The 20,350-nt window shown below is 39.5% G+C and overlaps 2 protein-coding genes across 2 annotated transcripts in view; one reads left to right on the top strand and one right to left on the bottom strand.

Annotated features, from left to right (window-relative positions):
* PPP3R1 (protein phosphatase 3 regulatory subunit B, alpha) overlaps window positions 1-8,749 on the top strand; it is a 67,335-nt gene extending 58,586 nt beyond the window's left edge. Inside the window, exon 6 of the mRNA XM_079791825.1 lies at window positions 5,534-8,749. Coding sequence (XP_079647951.1) covers window positions 5,534-5,581 — 48 coding nt within the window. The 3' untranslated portion in view covers window positions 5,582-8,749. The remainder of the gene's footprint in view (window positions 1-5,533) is intronic.
* Window positions 8,750-11,325: 2,576 nt separating this feature from the next.
* Window positions 11,326-20,285, bottom strand: PNO1 (partner of NOB1 homolog). The gene is made up of 7 exons (XM_079791725.1): window positions 20,023-20,285; window positions 19,655-19,804; window positions 17,824-17,907; window positions 17,580-17,640; window positions 17,246-17,363; window positions 14,069-14,139; window positions 11,326-13,394 (listed from the first exon to the last, which is right to left on the bottom strand). Exons 1-7 carry the CDS (start codon window positions 20,227-20,229, stop codon window positions 13,327-13,329), a joined length of 759 nt encoding a protein of 252 aa, XP_079647851.1. The 5' UTR covers window positions 20,230-20,285; the 3' UTR covers window positions 11,326-13,326.
* Between the last annotated feature and the right edge of the window lie 65 nt (window positions 20,286-20,350).

The following is a 20,350-nucleotide window of genomic DNA, read 5'->3' as shown; positions in this document are numbered from 1 at the left end:
TCCAGAAGCTTGGTTTCATGAGGGCAACAGAGATGGAGTCCCTGTCCATCTTAAACTCACCAATTAGGCAGTGGAAAGGGTGATTCCTTGCCCCTGCCATTTCCACACTATTTAATGGGTAGTTCTTAAGTTCAGGGGCAAGGGCTCTACGAAAGTGAGGACTACAGTCAGGGGAGCCCTAGAAAACTAAGTCTAGGTTGGGACGGGCAACAGTTTAGCTTCCAATTTACTGCTTTTCATTAGTAGGTCCTGGGATTTGCCACCACTCATTGCTTCTAAGTAGGCTTCCTCTACTTCTAATGCAAAGATGTTAGCTTTTTTGTTATAACTGCAAGCTAGAGGTAATAGTGAATCCAGAAGAATGACAAAAGTAACAAAAAGTTTTGAAGTTTTTCAGTGAGACTGGATGCTTTTATATAAGGAAGGTATTTCTTCTCCCTTTCTTTCCATTTTTTATTTAGACCATACAAGGAAAAACAAATAACTTTGGTTGTATGTTATGTAAGGACTGAAGTAGCTACTTTGTCTTTAAGTAGAGGTTCACACTATCCTTTACCATCTCAAGAGAATACTATCTTTGCATTTTGTTTCAAAAAGTAGGGTAGTGCTCTAGTTAAAGAACAGGCTGGGTCTTTTTGGAAGAGTGTTAGGCTTGAGACTTGAGATTTTGAACTCTTGCCAGATGGTACTGCTACTGGTGTTTGCTATCCCTTCACCATTGCCAAAGATCACTGAAGGACTCAATTGGATTGACCTCCAATTGAGTAGGACATGAAATCAGGCTGGTAGTGGCATCAAAGAGAGCAGCCAGTTTTCAAAGGAAGGAAAGAAAAGAAGAAATCCCAAGCCGTGAGGAAACAACACAAAAATGGAGACCTCTTGGGTGGAGTGATAAGGAAGGCATGTATATAAGTGAAGAGTACTTACATTTAGTAAATATAAAATATAACCTAAGCCCAGCTGATGTGGTTGTTGTTGAGCGTTGACCTATGAACTAAGAGGTCCCTGATTCCATTCCCAGTCAGAGCATATGCCCAGGTGCGGGCTTGACCCCCCAGTAGCGGGTGTGCAGGAGGCTACCAATCAATGTTTCTCTTTCATTGGTGTTTCTCTCTTTCCCGCTCCCTTCCTCTCACTCTAAAATCAATAAAAACCTTTTTTAAAAATGTAACTTAAAATTACATATAAATTACCTGTGGTGGAAGGAAATTAAAATATATTTTAGTTATAGAAATACTATTTACACTGAAGATATAGTAAGCTTTGAGTTCATTTTCCAGTATTTTTGATAAACTGCTTTTATTTCTGTTTTTGAGGGGTATAGGTCAGGAATGGAGAAAAATGTTTATTTTGTGTTTTAAAACTTTTCTGAACATTGATCAAACCCATAATTTTGGCTTCATTGAGTAATCTTTGTATTCTGATTTCTCAAGCAATGACAGTGAAAGAGGTGGGATAAGCTATTTTAAAAGACCACATACACTATATGTATCTACTTTAAAATTTTCAGAGTACTCAAAATATATACAAATAAAATTTGTAAATTAATGCCGGTGGTCTTAATCCGGCATCTAGAAGGGTTCAGGAAATCTGGAGAAGGCGCTGTGCGTAAATTAATCAAGAGTCCAGAGATGAAACATAATTTTGAAAGGCATTATAGGGAGTCAGAGGAGCTCAGCTAAAGGAACTAAGTTCTCCTTGTCTCAGGACCCCTTGCTATTTATAACACAATTGTCCTAAGGCGAGGTAGTGATATACACATCAAAGGGTAGGGTTTCTACAGAATCCATTGTCAGATTGGAAGAATTACCTCTGGCTGTTTAGTTGTTTAGCCAGGAGGAGGCAATAACATGTAGATTAAGATTCCCTGAGCTGTCTGGCAGCAAGCAATCATCCTTTTGAGGTTTGGGGAAATGCCTTTAGCCCAGTGATGGCGAACCTATGACACGCGTATCAGCACTGACACGCGTAGCCATTTCTGATGACACGCGGCCGCGTGCCGAGGATGAAACATTTGCTTCTCCTGAGGATGAAACATTTGCGACTAGAGTCTTGGAGTTAGTTTTTTCCTCAAAGTGACACACTACCCGAGTTATGCTCAGTTCTTTGGCGAAGTTTGACACACCAAGCTCAAAAGGTTGCCCATCACTGCTTTAGCCATTCCCAACAGGCGATAACTTATGTGACTCAGCCCTTGTTGAGTCCCCAAGTTCCATCAACCTTTCAATGAAACTCTTGTAATTATGACATGCTGGAATTGGCTTCCGGCAGTAAATAATTAGTGACAAGATTAAAGTTGGTGGATTTAAGGTCTGTATTCAATGTTGCTTCCTCTCAAAACTCCAATGAAATTAAATGGATTAAGAAGAAAATTGTTATGAATCCCCAGGGACAAAGTGAACAGCAAAGAGGGTAGCAACTAGATTTGGCAACTTAAAAGTGAGTAAACTGATTTAGCAGACAGGAGAAAGTATGAATTCTAAGCTGTCAGCTTGAAAAGCTGAGAAGCAACCTGGTATATAATGCTGAAAGAGCCAGAAATTGGTGTCACAAGATTAACTGTAAGTAGGGGTAAAGGTGAGGTTCAAAACAGGAAAATGCTTAAAGTTTAAGAAGAAATTAGAACACTAGATCTGCTTCCTTACTCTCTTCAGACTCTCGTGCCCTTTAAGTGGGAGATTGGAGAGGGTGAAATAGTCTCTAGGCAGGGAAACACAAGACATAGATGAGGGTGTGTTTGTGGGTTTGTGTGTTGAGGAGTTAAGTGAAGTGAAGCATATTTGCATTTTGACAACTCCAGCCTTCTTCCTGATCAGGCTCCCTGCCAACTAGTCATATTCTCCAGTCAAGAGAGGAAAAGCCCTCTTGGGGAAATCTGATCTTCCCAAAGCAGATCACTCAGTATACCCATAGTCAACAGCCCTACCTTGTACATGAAGTTCCGGTGTCCTTTCTACAGAAGCAGAGAGCCAAGGGTCACCAGACATGAGAGGAAAACTTCTAATGTGGAATGTAAAGATGAAGCCAAGCCCCAAAATGAAGCTTGGAAAAACTTTTTTGCTAGTCCAATAAAACTTGAAAAGCAAAATGAAAATCTGTCATTATCCTCAGGGACATAATATATTAAATCTTTGAAACAAAAACTGGATAATATTTACAAGAGCTCTTGGAAACTTAAATTTAGAGTTTCATTTCAGGAGATTTAACACCTAATTGCCAGGTGTTCCAGAAAGAAAATGGAGGGAAGGAAGTCATCAAAAATGAATCAAGGATAATGAATCAAAAGTAATGAGTTTCCTGACTGAAAGGACTCACTAAAGTACATAGCATAGTATATAAAAATAATCTGGACCTAGGCACATTGTCATGAATTTTTAAAACAATGGAAACAGAGAAGTGGTTCTACAAATTTCCAAAGAGCTGGGGTGGGAGAGGAGCTTCATACAAAGACTCAAGAATCATAGTGCCAATTTCTCAGTAGCAAATTAGAAACTAGAAGACAATGGAGCATCGCCTTCACAATTCTGGCGAATAGTTATTTCCAAACTATAATTATTTACAAACTCAAACTACATGGAAGAATAAAGACATTTTCAGGTGTGGAAGGCCTCTGTTTTTTTGGGAAACTCCTGGAGGATGTGCTCCCATTGAAGTAAAGTTGTAAATCAAAAAGAAATAATGTGAGATCCAGGAAACATAGGGTCCAACATGAGAAAGAAGGAAATCTCTAGGATGGTGAAGGGGAGATTCAGAGATGACGGGCCTGGATTGCAGCAGGTGGGAAAGCTCTGGGAGTGACTTAATGACAATAAAATTGATAGAATTACATAATATAGTTAAATGTATTTAGAACAGAAGTTTGAGATTGAATTAATGATAAATGCATAGAAAACCCAACAAAGGAAAAGAGCAGATAATTACTAACTGTAGCAAAACAAATATGGGGGCGGGATTACAGCGTACATTTCTGTTGTAAATAGTATTAAATAGTGATAATTAAAATACTGAGTTTCTGTCTAATAAAAATGAGGTGTAAAAAATAAGGAGGTGGGAAGTATGTATATGGGGTAGGAGATAGACGAGAGTGGTTTGTGAGAAAGAGCTAAATCTTCTGTGCTGGGAAGTCAATGAATAATGCTTATAACTTTGAATACAATAAAAGACAATGTAGGAATGTTATTTCAAGACCTGTAGGTAAAACTGAAAATGAATGCTTAATAAAAGGAAGAAATAGAGAATGAGGGCAGGGTAGCAAACTGCTGTATAAATAGCAGAAATTGTAGAACTAATTGATTTTAACATTTATTATTCAGGTAAACATTTTTTAATCAGTAAGTTTAAGTTAAAAATTAAACAGATATGCCGAAACCGGTTTGGCTCAGTGGATAAAGTGTCGGCCTGCGGACTGAGGGGTCCCAGGTTTGATTCCGGTCAAGGGCATGTACATTGGTTGCGGGCACATCCCCGGTGGGGGGTGTGCAGGAGGCAGCTGGTCGATGTTTCTCTCTCATCGATGTTTCTAGCTCTCTATCCCTTTCCCTTCCTCTCTGTAAAAAATCAATAAAATATATTTTTAAAAAATTAAACAGATGTCACTGTAAATGGCAACATGAAATAATCTCACAAACAATATTGAGTGAAACAAGCCAGACAAGAAAGAGATTTGATTTGTAAAAGTATAAATACTTCTTCTAAATAGTATTCTTTTTAAAAAGTAATGTATAAAAGACCCAACTAATCCATGGTGGTAAAGGTATGAGAGTGGCTAGCTACCTCTGGTGGGGCAGGAGGAGGGAGATGGCTGGTGCAGGACAGGGGTTGATTCTCAGTGTAGTGATCTGGATGCTGGTTACTTGGGTGTTTACTCTAGGAAAAATCATCAAGCTATGAACATTTATGACTTAATACACTTTCTTTATGTAGAGTATACTTAATAAAGTTTATTCCCCAAATAATAATACAGATAATTACATGATTAGATTTCCATGTTAGTAGATTAGATGTCTATAAGAACTTTATGTATATTTGATTCCATGGTAAAATAATGTGCAGAAAATCTTACTTGGTACTTTTTAATTTTTCTAAAATAGACTGAGAGTGAAGCCCATACTTGGTTTTGGAGCACAACTCTTATTGTAACATTTGGTTATCATTTACTCTAAAACTACTAAGGGTAGGCGTCGGCAAACTACAGAGTGGACCAAATCCTGCCTATGGCCTACTGTGTGCATCTTTGAGCTAAGAAAGTTTTTGTTCTTGTTTTTTGCACTTTTAAGGGGAAAAAGAAAAGGCAAGAGAAACTATATATGGTCTACAAAATCTAAAATACTACTATCTGGCCCTTTACCGAGTACGTTTGCCCACACTCCTGAAAGAAAGAAGCCATGAAAATTCTAACTAGAGGCAATGTAACTTTAACAAAAGAAAAAACACAACTTCTGAAAATGGTTAAAATAGTATGTTTTAATAAAGTGCTTAGACTAGTAAAAAGGAATTTCTCCAACATGGCTAAGCTTGATTTGTTCCATTGCAGGTTGTAGGTGGCCTAGATATCCACAAAAAGATGGTGGTAGATGTGTGACTCTTTTTTTAAGAGTACCACCCAACACTTTTGCTTTCTTCTCCATCTCTGAAGATCTGCTCAAGACGTCCAGCAATGCTCTCTGTGTATTTAAATGGAAGTATTTTTCTCTGTGAAGCCACATTTTCCAACATGAGCCTCATGAAGCCAACTAAGTGTTATTGAACTCTTATTCTCTCAATAACTTCGTGTAGCACTTTAAAGTCTGAAGGACAGCAACATGAAAAGAGCATATCAATGTGGTGAAGAAAGGGAAGGGGTTGGCTTTTTAATTTATTTTTCTTCATCTTTTATAACAAGAAAGTATCTATATATACATATGTAAATATTTATATATAGATATATGTAGCTTTCTATATGTGTAGTAGGTTGGCTTTAATTTAATATACTTGATTCAGAAACAAAATGATAGAGTACAAAAGTGCCAAGCAGAACATAAAACATCCTTACTTTTATTTCACACAGTTTTTTATATAGGTAGAAGATTGTACAATTTGAGCCGGGTGTTAGGCCAGCTACTTTCTTTCTTGTGCTTTCTCCTTTGAGAGATTGACAAAGCATTTGTTAACGTCCTATTATTTACCTTAACTACATTTTTGTAACAAAGGAGTTTGTAACTTTATTTATACCTATGAATATATTTCCAGGGACTATGTCTCATTGCTGAGCAGCTTTTATTACATCTTTGCTTGAGGAGAAAGTATAGTCAGTGCTACTGCCAAGAGCTCGTTCTTGTGTTCATATAGTGCCTGCACAAAGCTTATAGCTGCTTCATTCTGTTACTTCATAACAGGGAGCCATTACATTTATTAAATGTCCCTGAGTACATGTAAGTTTCAGTTGTGATTTCATACATAAAGGCCAGAAGCTATGTGAGGCAATCATAATTTATCTTTGACATTACTTAATGAAGAGTACTTGCATATCCATTTGTTTTATTACGTGGGTAAATAACTTGTAATTAAACCTAAGTTTGAACTGCAAACTTCCCCTCTGTGTTTCAAAAGACTTGCAGCTAATTTGAAACTTGGGTGATATTTAAATTGCATGTATGTATCTAAACACCCAACATATATTTGTGATTTAAATGGGAGAAATCTTACTTATGTGTATGCCACAGAAGAGAAAATTTTTATCCAAATTTATACCTCTTAAATTTCTTTACCATAAGGCATAAAGAGTGCATGAAAATTTTCTTCCTTGATTTGCTCATATTTGTAATGGATAACTTAATAAATTTGTGTGATATAAAAGTAGTGTATCATGTTCCACCACTTGTTATTGTCCCTTCCCTTTTCTGCAAAGGTACTGTTGGCTGGAAGAAAATGTATGGTTAGCTTTCTAGGACAGTAATCTTTCCCAATACAGATTTTCAATAAAACTGGTTTTATAGTCATGAGTGGGAAAGGGCAGGTTGAGTCAAGGTGAATGAATCTTAAATTGGGCGTACCTGCCTGCTATTGCTGTTCCTTCAACTGAGTGCTGCACATCATGGGCTCTGTCTGTGAGAGAAAAATCTCGGTGCTTGGTGTCCTTGCATGACATGGAGTTTTGCATGTAGATCGATTTAAAATGTACCTCTTGTTTACATAATTTGCATAATTTTAAAAGATAATGTTGCCAAACTTTGGAAATGTTAATGTTCAAACTGAAAATCTCCACTACATGTAACTTTCTTCCTCTGGATCAGTACGTGGTTTATAATCCCAGCCAGTGGTTTGATCTGTTCCAGTGTCAACTGCCATGTGCTCTGCTTCAAGGGGGAACTAGTCTTTTGTGAATTTTTTGTACATAAGTATTTGTTACAAATATTTTAGCAAATGCTTTCTATTTCTCTTGCTTGTGCATATCTTGGCTGGCGTTACAGAAAAATAGTGCAAACATTATTTCCTTACTGGGGAATGAGGGTTTTTTTTCTTTTTTTTTTTTTTTTTTTTTAGTGTGTGTGGGTGGGGGGAGGGTGGTTTATGTTGAATGTTTAGTTTTTCTTCTGCATGAAACATCATGTTGTGGGATCTTTAGAAAACTTCATACTGTATGAATAAAAAAATAAAATATTTGGAACCTGAGTGTATTCACACTGGTCTTTGGTGGGCTTCCACAGCCATTAGTCTTCTTTTCATTCTTTTGGATTTTTTAAAAAACTGGTAAATTGATGTAATCCGGAGGTAAAAACAAATCTGCTTTATCACTTCTAGGTATACACCCTGAAGTTAAAAGAAGGGACTCTTAACGGGTGTGCTGCAGTCTTTCCACAGCAAGGGTTTGCTAACTACTGTTCTTTAGCCTCCAACATGGGTGTTTATTTGTATACCCACAGATATGTTCATAGCAGCATCATTTACAATAGCCAAAAGGTACAAGCAATCCAAATGTACCTGACAGATGGTATACATACAATGGAATATTTAAAAGGAAGGAAATTGATACATGCTATAACAGGGAGCACCTTGAAGACATTATATAAAACTAGAGGCCCGATGCATGAAATTTGTGCATGGGGCTTGGCCCTCGCAGCCCTGGCTGCCTCGGCCAGCCCTCCCAGCCCCAGCTTCGTCCAGATCGTCCAGACAGTTGTTCGGCTGTTCAGTCTAATTAGCATATTAGCTCTTTATTATATAGGACTAGAGGCCCGGTGCATGACAATTTGTGCACTCAGAGAGGTGGGAGGTCCCTCAGCCCGGCCTGCACCCTTTCACAATCCAGGACACCTCGGGTAATGTCCCTAGGCCTGGCCTGAGATCAGGGCCTATCAGGGCTTTCCTTCTCCGGGCTGCAGGCAGCTGGCCCCACCCCCGCTGATGCCACTGCTTGCTATCTGTGCAGCGCTGTCCCCCCTCCCCTGCCACCAGTGGCATCCCTTTGCAGGCGACAGACTGGGGTGCAATGGCTTGGCTGGCCAGTGCCTCCCTCTTTCTTTGCTGGGGGGTGGGGCCAGCCTAACGAGGGGCTGTCTGCCTACCTGATCACCCCTAACCATTCTGCCTGCCTGCCTGATTGCCCCTAACCGATTGCTTGGGGGCAGGGCCAGCCCGGGGAGGGGCCGTCTGCCTACCTGATCTCCCCTAACCACTTGCCTGCCTACCTGATCACCCCTAACCACTGGTCTGCCTACCTGATTACCCTTAACACCTCTGCTTGCCTGCCTGATTGCACACCCCCCCTTATCACTTGCTTGGGGGCGGGGCCAGCACTGACTCCCAGTTGGGCAGCCTCAGGTTGTTAACTGGTCGTTAAGACCCAGATAAGCAGTTACAAAAGAACAAATACTGTGTGATTGGAGAAACCAAGATGACGGCATAGGTAAACACCTAAACTGCAGCCTCGCACAATAATTTCAAAAATACAACTAAAAGACAAAACGGACATCATCCAGAACCACAGGAAAGCTGGCTGACTGGAAATCCTACAACTAGAAGGAAAGAGAAAACCATAAGGAAAATCAGAGGAGCTGTAAAAGACTGAGGTACGGAGACATGGCGCGTGCGGAGACGACGGAGCCAGAGAGGACAGGCGGTTGAATGCCTGGCTGGTGTTCTCTAGCGGGAAGGAGATAAAAGCTCCGGACTGCGCTGAACCCCAGTTCTGGGCGAGACCCTGGGGACCCAGGCTCATACTGGGGGAATCTGGGCTGTAAGGCAGAAACTCAGGGGAGCGGCAAAAGGCAGAGCTCCGGAGGTGCGCACGTGAATACGCGCAGAGGACGGACTGTTGAGTGTGCCGCAGGATTGCCCTAGCGGGAAGGAGACAAAAGCTCCAGACTGCGCTAAACCCCAGTTCCGACTGCACTGAAACCCCAGTTCTGGGCAAGACCCTGGGAAGCCAGGCTCATGCTGGGGGAATCTGGGCTGTAAGGCGGAAATGCAGAGAAGCGGCGAAAGGCAGAGCACTGGAGGCGCGCACGGGAATGTGTGCAGAGGATGGTCTGTTGACTGTGCCGTTGAATTGCCCTGGTGGGAAGGAGACAAAAGCTCCAGACTGCGCTGAGCCCCAGTTCCGACTGCACTGAAACCCCAGTTCCGGGCGAGAATCTGAGAATCCAGATTCATTGGGGGAGAGACTAGACTGTCTGGCAGCGGGTGAAACTCGAGGGCGCCTTTCTCTCAGAGGTGCTTGCAGTGAGTACCGAGGGACACTGAGACCCAGGAACCTCATAGGGCGGGGCCGACAGGAAGCCAAGGCTGTAGGCTCCACCCTGAAACTCCGCCCCATCCAAGCTGAGCACAGAGGCTTTTACAATTTTGCAAGTCTAGTCAAATAAGGCTGTCTCCCAGCGTAGACACAGCTGATCCTAACAGCCAATTGGCCTGGAGGTCAACTCCTCCCACTGATACCAACAACAATCAAGACTTAACAACAACAAGGTTGTACACAGTCCACAAAGGGGGGCACCAAGAGTGTCCACCTCAGGTAACTGGGGAGGCCAAGCCACTGGCCCATATAGGACAACTAGCACACAAAGCTACCCTACCAACTCAGGGAAGCAGCGAAAATGGGGAGACAAAGAAACATCACAAACCAAAGAAATGGAAGAAAACAAACGACTGGACATAGAGTTCAAAACCACGGTTATAAGGTTTTTCAAGGATTTCCTAGAAAAGGCCGATAAATTTAGCGAGACCCTCGAGGGTATGTGAGAGACCCTCGAGGATATGGAAAAGGACCAACTAGAAATTAATCATACACTGACTGAAATAAAAAATATTATACAGACACCCCCAACAGCAAACTAGAGGAACGTAAGAATCAAGTCAAAGATTTGAAATACAAAGAAGCAAAAATAACTCAACTGGAAAAGCTAAAAGAAAAAAGAATCCAAAAATTTGAAGATAGTGTAAGAAGCCTCTGGGATAACTTCAAGTGTACCAACATCAGAATTATGGGGGTGCCAGAAGAAGAGAGAGAGCAAGATACTGAAAACCTATTTGAAGAAATAATGACTGAAAACTTCCCCCACCTGGTGAAAGAAATAGACTTACAAGTAAAGGAAGCACACAGAACCCCAAACAAGAGGAATCCAAAGAGGACCACACCAAGACACATCATAATTAAAATGCCAAGGGCAAAAGACAAAGAGAGAATATTAAAAGCAGCAAGAGAAAAACAGTTAATTACCTACAAGGGAGCACCCATACGATTGTCAGCTGATTTCTCAACAGAAACTATGCAGGCCAGACGGGAGTGGCAAGAAATAGTCAAAGTGCTGAATAGCAAGAACCTACAACCAAGACTACTCTACCCAGCCAAGCTGACAATCAGATTTGAAGGGCAGCTAAAGAGCTTCACAGATAAGAAAAAGCTAAAGGAGTTCATCAACACCAAACCAGTATTATATGAAATGCTGAAAGGTATTCTCTAAGAAGAGGAAGAAGAAAAAGGTAAAGATAAAAATTATGAACAACAAATACATATCTATCAACAAGTGAATCTAAAATATGTACAGAATAAACTGGTGAATATAATAGAATCAGGAGCATAGAAAGGGAGTGGACTGACAACTCTCAGGGGTAAAGGAGTGCAGGAAGAGACTGGACAAAAATTGTACACCTATGGATGAGGACAGTGGTGGGGGGGGAGGTAAGGGAAGAGGGTGGGATGGGAACCAGGTGGAGGGGAGCTATGGTGGGAAATAAGAGGAACAACTGTAATAATCTGAACAATAAAGGTTTATTAAATTTAAAAAAAAACAACAAAAAACCCAAATACTGTGTGATTCTACTTATATGAGTTCCCTGAGTTCTCAAATTCAGAGAAAGTAGAATGGTGGTTGCCAAGGGAGGAGGAGGAATTGGGGAATTAGTGTTTCATGGGTACAGTTTCAGTTAGGGAAGGTAAACTTGTGGAGATGGATGATGGTGATGATTGTACAATGTATACTTAAAAATGGTTAAAATGGTAAATTTTGTGTGTTTACCACAATTTAAAAGTGCACAAGATCGTGAAAAAGCATCTCAATCTTTCTGGATAGTTTCCAGGACTTAAATATTGTTCAAACTCATGTGTCTTGAAACATTAATCCTTAGTCTTTAAAAATTCCCCCAAACTCAAAAATCTCATTGCATTACATAACATTTAAAGTCCTTTGCCACTTCAACCTTTCACTTTCCCTGGGCATTATAAATCTATCAGCTAACCAGATCAAATGAGCAATTCCTTGTTCTCAAAACTCCTACAGATTTACTTCGTGTATTTGACCAGATAAGTAATTAGCATTTCCACAGGAGCATTTTACAAGTGCTAGGATGGCTATGTACATTGTCACTGTATACTTTCAGTAATCTAACATTAAGCATGCTGGCCCCATCTTAACATGGCTGAGATCAGGAAAGTTAGGTCTCTTTCCCAGATTCTTGATGAACATGAGCTTTCTTCTCTATCATCCTAATTCTAGGTAGCATAAGTACTGGAACCCAAATCTTCTGGAATGACTAGGAGGAAACACCTACGCCTCCCCCCTTACCAGCCACTAAGAAAAGACTACTCGTGTCCATTCTCCAGCTAAAATGTAAATTGTTAGTCAGAAATTGTGCTAGATACTAAGTAGGATGAGAGGCAGACACTATAATTACAGTATAGCATGACAAATGGCATAGAAACAGATACCATGGCTAAAGTTTTGAGGTGCTGATTTAGTGATAAGATCAACTATCACTGTGATAATCAGATTTATCTCTTAATTCCTTCTTGGTTATTCCCATTACAAGAATTGAGTTTCCTCTACATTTTGTCTCCCTTTCAAACCCCAAGTAGTACTGCTCCCTCGGAGACACCTAGAACTCAAGGTGCTCAAAGTTTACGAATGAAGAGATTTGCTACCATTGTACATACTCTTCATGCTGCTGTGCTGCCAAAGTATAAAAAACTATTTGGGGTGGGAAATTTTTCCAGCAATTCCTCAATGGATTCCCACTAAAATATGTAAATATATCCAATCCCATACAATGTACAGACTACATTGTAACAGTGGCACATGTAACTGATATAAATGAAACAGAAGCTGAATACTTTTCTTGTTCTTACATGAACTTTAGAGTTCGTTTAAAAAATGCGTAAGCCGAATCATAACATTTAATTAGGCAGACACTAGTTAAAACAACTATTACACTTGTAGAACATATTTTCTTAGGAGTAAAAACATTATTTTACCATATTTTACTACTTAGAAGAAATAAACCCAACTTATATACTTATGTGAAAAATAACATGTCAGCCTTGTATTGTGATAAAAACTTTTAATTTTACAAGTGGCAAAACAGGTAGAAAGATTAGCCTTTTGGTTCACACAGCATAGCCAAAATACTGCTTATGACCTGATTCTAAAATAGGCACATCACCAGTATTGAGGGACATGATTCAGAGAGGTTTTCTGGGAATAGTTCTTTAATTACAACTCATAGGAAAGAAATGTTTATAAATCTGTAATTTAATAACACAAATTCAAATAGAAAAATAAGAATATTCCCTCCAAATAAGAGAACTAAAAATTATGCATGTAATTTAAAACAAAATAAATTATAATTAATGTTTAAGTATAATAATGGTATGAAATTTTGATACTTAAGTTATCCTCAAAGCTGTTGAATGAATGCTATCGAATTTTTCCTTTCGGGTTTATGCTTCTAGCTAAGAACTGAAGAACAGAGACTAAGGTTTAAAGTGACCGAAAATTCTTCACATGGTTTCTTGGGACCACTTGTAAGCTCTTCTCTACAGTCCAAAGACAAGAAAAAGTCTCTGATTTGAAATCAGAATCGATCTGCTGCTCTGCTAGCCACAGCTCGAATATTGCCATAAACCTTTGATGGAGGATTTCCTGTAGAGGAAACAAAACAAGCTTATTTATCTGTAGAATTATACTCACATATATAGAAGCTACATTGGAAATGGTCTATAAAACTCTAAAAAGAAAAGGAACATTTTCCATTGGATCTATCTTTAACAAAAGGCCTAAAAAGGAAACCATACCCAAATATTCTCCAAAAAATCCATTTTAAATCCTAAGAGCCAAAATATTTAGGAAGGAAGCTAGTTAGTCAGACCTGGGCACCAAGGGAGAATCTCCAGTGTTTTCTGAGTATATTTCTACACTCCCTGTAACTCCTGTCCAAGTTACTGATTCTGCTGCCCTGTGGGAAATGGGACCAAGTGGATTAGGTCGATTGGTGCTGATCACCAGCTCCCTTTTTGTTGAACCTAACATATGGTGTCATTGCCTGACGCTCTGAAATGGCTTTTCTGTGCATGTCATTCATCAGGGAAAGACAGTGAAGATTTAAGCAATACAAGCCAATAAATCCTTTCTCTTTAGCAGACATGGAATCCAAGCAAAAAGATTCCTACTTTTTTCTCTCAGGTTCTCATTTGCCTGCCCCCAAGAGTCTCTATTTGCTATCATGAACATTTCTCTAAACTGATGTACAAATCTGGTTTATTCTAGATCCTCTATTCTTTTCTTTTCAGAGAAAATACAAAGAAATAAACGATTACCCAGGATGAGGTTGCAAATGGCAGTTCTTGCCATCTTGATGTTTTGGAAAGAGCCAAGGATATGAACTTTCCTGCAAGAAAAAGTGAGACAAGTTAGCAACAAAACACATTTCCTTAGCCAAGTCTTATAATCCAGAAACTGAAAAATCATAGATACAGATTTCTAAGTAAAGGCTGTGACGATGGCTGCACAACTCTGCAAACATGCTAAGAACCCAATTTGAAAGGGGGAATTTTATAGCATGTGAATTATGTCCCAATATAAAAAATATTAGAAAATACAGAAACTAAACATAAAAACAAAACTAAGACATTAGATTTTGGGTATATAATGACCACCATCCAAGAACTAGTAAGTGCTTCTGTGTGTTAGAGCTTCATACACTTGTTCTCCTTTAACCCTCATAGGAGAATCATTAGGTAGATGCTATTACCGTTTTACAGATGATGAAAAGGTTTACAAGAAACCTGTCCAAGATTACACACTGGCAGAGCTGGGATTATTGATTACCCAGAAATGCAAGGAATACTATACTTAATTAAAACATCTTTGGATTTCAACTATATAGCTTTCTAAGATAACCTAAATCTCTTCAGTACTCACTGAGGATCACCCAGACCATTTTAATGGGAGTTCCTTGCTGAAGGACTTAAAGATCTAAAAGAGAGCATTCTGCCTTTTCAACTCATCTTCCAAAGTGTCAGTAAACCATCCAAAATCGGCAGTGGGAACATCAAGCAGAAAGCTCTCCCCCCATAGGCTCAGGTATTTCTGAAATTGGGGTAAGAGTAAAGCTACAAACAAAAAAATCAGTTAAAGTCTATTCAGGATGATCCCCAGGTTTTCTTCCCCATTCCATGCAAACAGGCAACCACCCCTCTGTAACTCTGACAAAATTATTGGGGGGAGAGGGGAGCTGTTTATTGGAGAAGGTAAAAAACATGGGTACCAGGCTCAGCTGAAGAAGTATCATGTTATAAATGGGCAATGTCAAGCAAACATTTGCACACTGTCTTCCATAACAGGCTCCAAAGCCTGTCAGCAGGTAATACTGAACACTGGTCTAACAAAATACACAATGCACAGACAGGATGGGGAAGAACAGTAAACTGGATCGTGAGAAATGTTGAGTGTGTGGGTGGAGGGGAGGGGTGAAAGAAAGCTAAATCCTCATCATTTATAGTAGTCAACAATGAATCTGAAAAAAAATCAAGAAGCTGGCATATAAATATTTGGAAATACGGAGATAAATAATTTTTAAAAATTCACTAAGAGTTGAAATTGGCTCCTCTAAAGAGGAGGAAATGGAGGTAGGTAGTAGAAATTTTTGGCTTTGTAAAATATGTATATGTCTGACAAAAATAAAATTCTTTAAAATAAAGCATGAAAGATGAGAACACAGAGACAGCAAGAATATATAAAGTATCAGTAGTTTTCCTTCTAAAACAAAGTAATGGGGCAGTAGTTGGAATGGAATGGAGGTCTCTGGACATACAGTCAACATGACTTCCTATCTGACATATCTGCATTATATGGAGCAAGTAGTTTTTAGTTTTAAATCTTGCTCACATTATATTGTATTTTACCAGATTAGCAACTCATCCAAAATAACATTTAGAGGTGCATAACAGTCCACTTTATGACAAGATCATAATTAATATAAATTGTTCAACTTGTGGATTTCCAATTAGCCTATTTGTAGCAAAAACTACCAGATAGTTTACATTTCTTTAATTTTTAGTAGTAATTCAATTTACAAAAACACACACACACACAAAAGATCTAAAAAGCAATTAAATAGCAACATTATTCATAATAGCATCAAATTGAAAGTCCCAATGTCCATCATCTGTGGGTGGATAAACAAAATGCAATATATCCATACACTGGACTGGTACTTGGCAATAAAAAGGAATTACTGATACAGCCAACAAAATGGAGAGACTCAAAACAACATGCTAACTAAACGAAGCCACATACCAAAGGCTACAGACTGTGAATTTCTAGAAAAGGCAAAACCACAGTGACACAAAGTAGATCAGTAAGTGCCTGGGTATGGTGCTGCAAAGGTACACGAGGAACTTTTGGGGTGATGGAACTGTGTGAGTGAAGTGGGATTACAGGACTAGTACCTCTGCCCAAACTCACTGAACTGTATACTTAAAACAGGTGAATGTTATTGTACGTAAATCATACCACAATAAAGTTGTTAAATTATTTCAAGGAGTACATTTTTTAAGTTAACACTTAAAAATACTTATAAATACAAGATGTAATATCCATAATATGATTAGCAAACCAGTTCATTTTTAGATTTCTAAATTAACAAGTTTTTAGGGCTATATTTTAATATATGGTATATATTTCACAATTTTTGAAATTTCTGGTTCAAAAAAACTTTTCCTCTGGCTCCCTAGACTCAATTCATAAAAGATTAAAATTATAATACACCTGTCCTCAGGTAAACAGGGCCACCAATGTATTACTATAGTTATTCTTTAAGTACAGAAATAGTTGAGCCGCTCAGTTTAGAACAAAGATGAGACGATTTCAAATAAAATTATTTTTGGATTCAGTAGCAGGCAACTGCTTCGTCTCCCAACTTTGTGCATTATATAATCTCTGAGCCATCTGCTAATAATCCCAACCTGGCAACAGAGCACCTTCAACCTCACGGAGGGGTAATCCCAGCCTGACTTCCTACACCCTTACGTTGAGCCGGTCTCATTTATGTTCCCATATTACCGTTCTCTCGTTTCTGCCCAATGTGCACTACTCACCTTCCTTTTAGGAAAGGCCTTTATATACATATTTTAAAGGAAAGTCTCACAATAGCATTTAAAACATCCACTCCTTGCTCTCCCCTACTGACTTAATAGATTCCCCTGAGAAACTATTTACATTTTAACCTGTCCTGTAATTTCTTTTAATACTGGTTCCAAACATTACCTTCATGCTAATTGAGAAAAAAACGCTAAATTTCTAAGATTTTCCTAACTTAATCTGTTTTCAAAGTAGGTAACTATTCATCCAGAACCATATGCTGACAAAGATTCAGTGGCAACCCTACGCATAAAATACAACTTTTATGACCTTCTGAGAGGCCATTTTATCTTTATGACCAAGCAAAAGATCAAATGTAAATTACAACCATTTTCTCAAGATCACATACTTACACATCAGCTAGAACTATCCGCGTCCGTGTCACATTCTCTATGGTGAATTTGGTTTTTCCTCCTTTGCCAGCGATTCTTCCTATTGCCCTTGACAGGTGGTCTCCCTTTAGAGGCTTCACTAAATGAGAAAAGCAAGACCTCAAGAGGCGAGCCATTCCAGTACGCCACCCACTTCTACATAACAGGTAATCTTTAATGCAATTTCCCTCCTAACAGACATAAAATATGCATTTTTTTAAAAAGCTGCTAATAATCAACTGATGCTTTAGTAAAGTTGAGAAACACAATATACAAAAGGACAGTATTTCATTACAAAAGACCGCCATACACTCACCATCTGTAATTTCAAAAGACTCTAAGAAGAGGTCATCCAACCTAATAAGAGCAAGTGCATCCTACAATATAAAAAGGAATACTGTGAAGCCCTTCCATTTAAAATCCCTGAGAATTAGTGTTAAGCTAAAATTCACAAATTGTGGAACTAGAAAATTCATATTTAAAAAAAAGTCCCAATTCATTGAAACATTCATTTTGAGTATTTTTCAAGCCCCTATTTCAGATGTCATGAAATCACTCACCTCTACCTGAAACCCGAGAATAAAGGCTTTCACAAAATCGGCGGCTTTTGTCAGAGCACTAACATCCTTGGTTTCTTTACAAGTCTGTTTTAAAAGAGGCACACATTACAGGTGGTGATGAAAAAGATAATATTCTAACAGAATACTAGGAATGACCTTTCCCTTTATTGTCATTTTCTTCACCACCACCCTTCCCCCAGTGTATTCTCCATGACCCAGTTTTTGCTGAGGTAAGTACTGTTTAACTTGCAAAATAAAACTTTCCCAACTCCAGAGGTAGACAGTTCCACCAAAATGCTGTCAAATGACTGTACTCCATCCAAATCTGACTTGGGTTTAACAGCAAGATCCCTCTGGCACAGCCAGAATGCACGCACACTGAAGCGTCCTCACACCAGCCCCTCAATGTGTCAAGGCCCGAGCCAGTTGTCTTATCTTTCAATATAGTCTTCCCTGCAAGTTGTGATCTAATCTCCCAACTTCAATCATGTATGTATTAATGTTTCCCACAGCAACAACTCCAGTAAGAACTACCTAGAGTGATTTAAGCAGGGATCCCAAGCTCAAAGAGTTCATTCAATAACCACAGAAACAGCTATTCATAAAATGCCTACCACTGCAAATGACATGCATTATAAAGGTGCTTTCTGTACTATAGCTCTAAGCTTCACGACAACCCTAAATATTAAGTGATATAAAGACTAATGTTCCAGGCAACTAAAGTACTAAAAGGTGAAAAAGGTAAGATTTGAACATAGGTCTGATTCCAAAACTGTTATTTCCGCTCTCCAACATAAGCTCACAATCTAACTGAGGAGACCACATACTTGACAAATTTGAAACCATACAGGGTTGTATAAAACTAGACCTTGTATGAGTCCGGTTTTAAAACTGGATCCTATCCCAATCCTATATATGACCTTGAACAAGTCCCATAAATACTCTAGGTCTTAAGTTTTCTCATTGTAAAATAAGGGGATCAGGATAGAAGATCCCAAGAGGTCCCTACTAGTATCAAAATTCACGTATCAGCTTGATGACTTTGGCCAAGATACACCTTTGACCCTCAGTTTCCCCACATCCTTAAGACAGATTATAATTAACTTTGGTCTTTGATTCTGATACAAAGTTGGCACTCAGAAAAAGAAGCTCAAAGTCAATTAATTTTGATTGTCGAACCACTGGGCTGACACCATAGGAAAAAAATATATATATACATATGTGTAAGTACTATATATATGTGTATATAACATATATGTGTATATATATATAATTTATACTTATTCCTAAAATACATTTTCCCCAAATACCAATAAAATATATAGTGCAGCAAGTACTTCAGCTCATTATTTACAAACTTCTGTTTATGACAACCTCTTTAGTTGGCCTTTTCTCAGTTCAACACAGAACATTATAAAAAATATGCACAGCAGCCCTGACCGGTTTGGCTCAGTGGATAGAGGGACGTCCCGTGGACTGAAAGGTCCCAGGTTCCATTCCAGTCAAGGGCATGTACCTTGGTTGCATGCACATCCCCGGTAGGAGGTGTGCAGGAAGCAGTTGATCCATGTTTCTAACTCTCTTTCCCTCTCCCTTCCTCTCCGTAAAGAAAATCAATAAAATATACTTTAAAAAAATATGCACAGCATAACCACTATTTTGGTATAATCTCAGGCTCAATTTATGAACTCAAGTAATATATGTGTTAAATGCAAACTCACTAAATTAGAAAACTGAGAGAAACTCATTTAACAAAATAAGTCTCACTGAGGAAAGTCTATTCATGCATGTTGATCCCCATATATTTGGAAATGATTGGCATTCTCCATACCCTGATTTCTACATTCCTCGATTTCAAGTTAAAGCGTATCTGAAGTCCCAAATGTTCTACAATAGGAGTAAATATCTTCATCCAGTTCTCTTTTAATGGTGTGTATCTGTTAGCCGGGACTGGAATTTTCCTTGTTTCTTCTTTCCCATCCTGCAATAAAAGAACACACAATTCAGATGTCTGAAGGAAGGGGGGTGGAGCTGTAACATGACAACTGATCCACACGAAAAAAGCTTCCTTTCTCGTAACGAATTAAACGTCAGCGGAGTCACTTCAGCTTCAGAAGAGCCCATGCAGCTTCACCATCGCCACCGACTTGGCCTCCCCCTGGTCCCTAACCCAACTCCCGTCCCGGGTCCCGCCAGTACCAGGAACCCGTCCCCGGAGAGGGGCGGGAACACCGGCCTCTTCGCCGGCCGGGCCTCCTCTGCGTCCATGCGGCTCGCGTCCCCGCCCTCCCCCGCCGCGGACAGCTCCTCCGCCTGCCTTTTCTTCGCTCTCCGGCCACCCTTGCGGGTGACCTGGGTGAAACCGTCCTCGGCCACAGCGCTCTGCGCCTCCATTTCGGCGGCCATCCTCAGGAATCTCCAGCCCCCGCAGGCGCTTCCGGATGGAACACGTGCGCCGCTGCACTGCGCAGGCGCACCACGTGCTCGCCAACCAGCCGCAGGGCTCCGCCCCCTTTTCTCAGAGGTC

Source organism: Cnephaeus nilssonii (assembly GCF_951640355.1).
Source record: "Cnephaeus nilssonii genome assembly, chromosome: 15".
NCBI classification, from domain to species: Eukaryota; Metazoa; Chordata; class Mammalia; order Chiroptera; family Vespertilionidae; genus Cnephaeus; species Cnephaeus nilssonii.
This window is presented reverse-complemented; position numbering and strand designations above follow the sequence as displayed.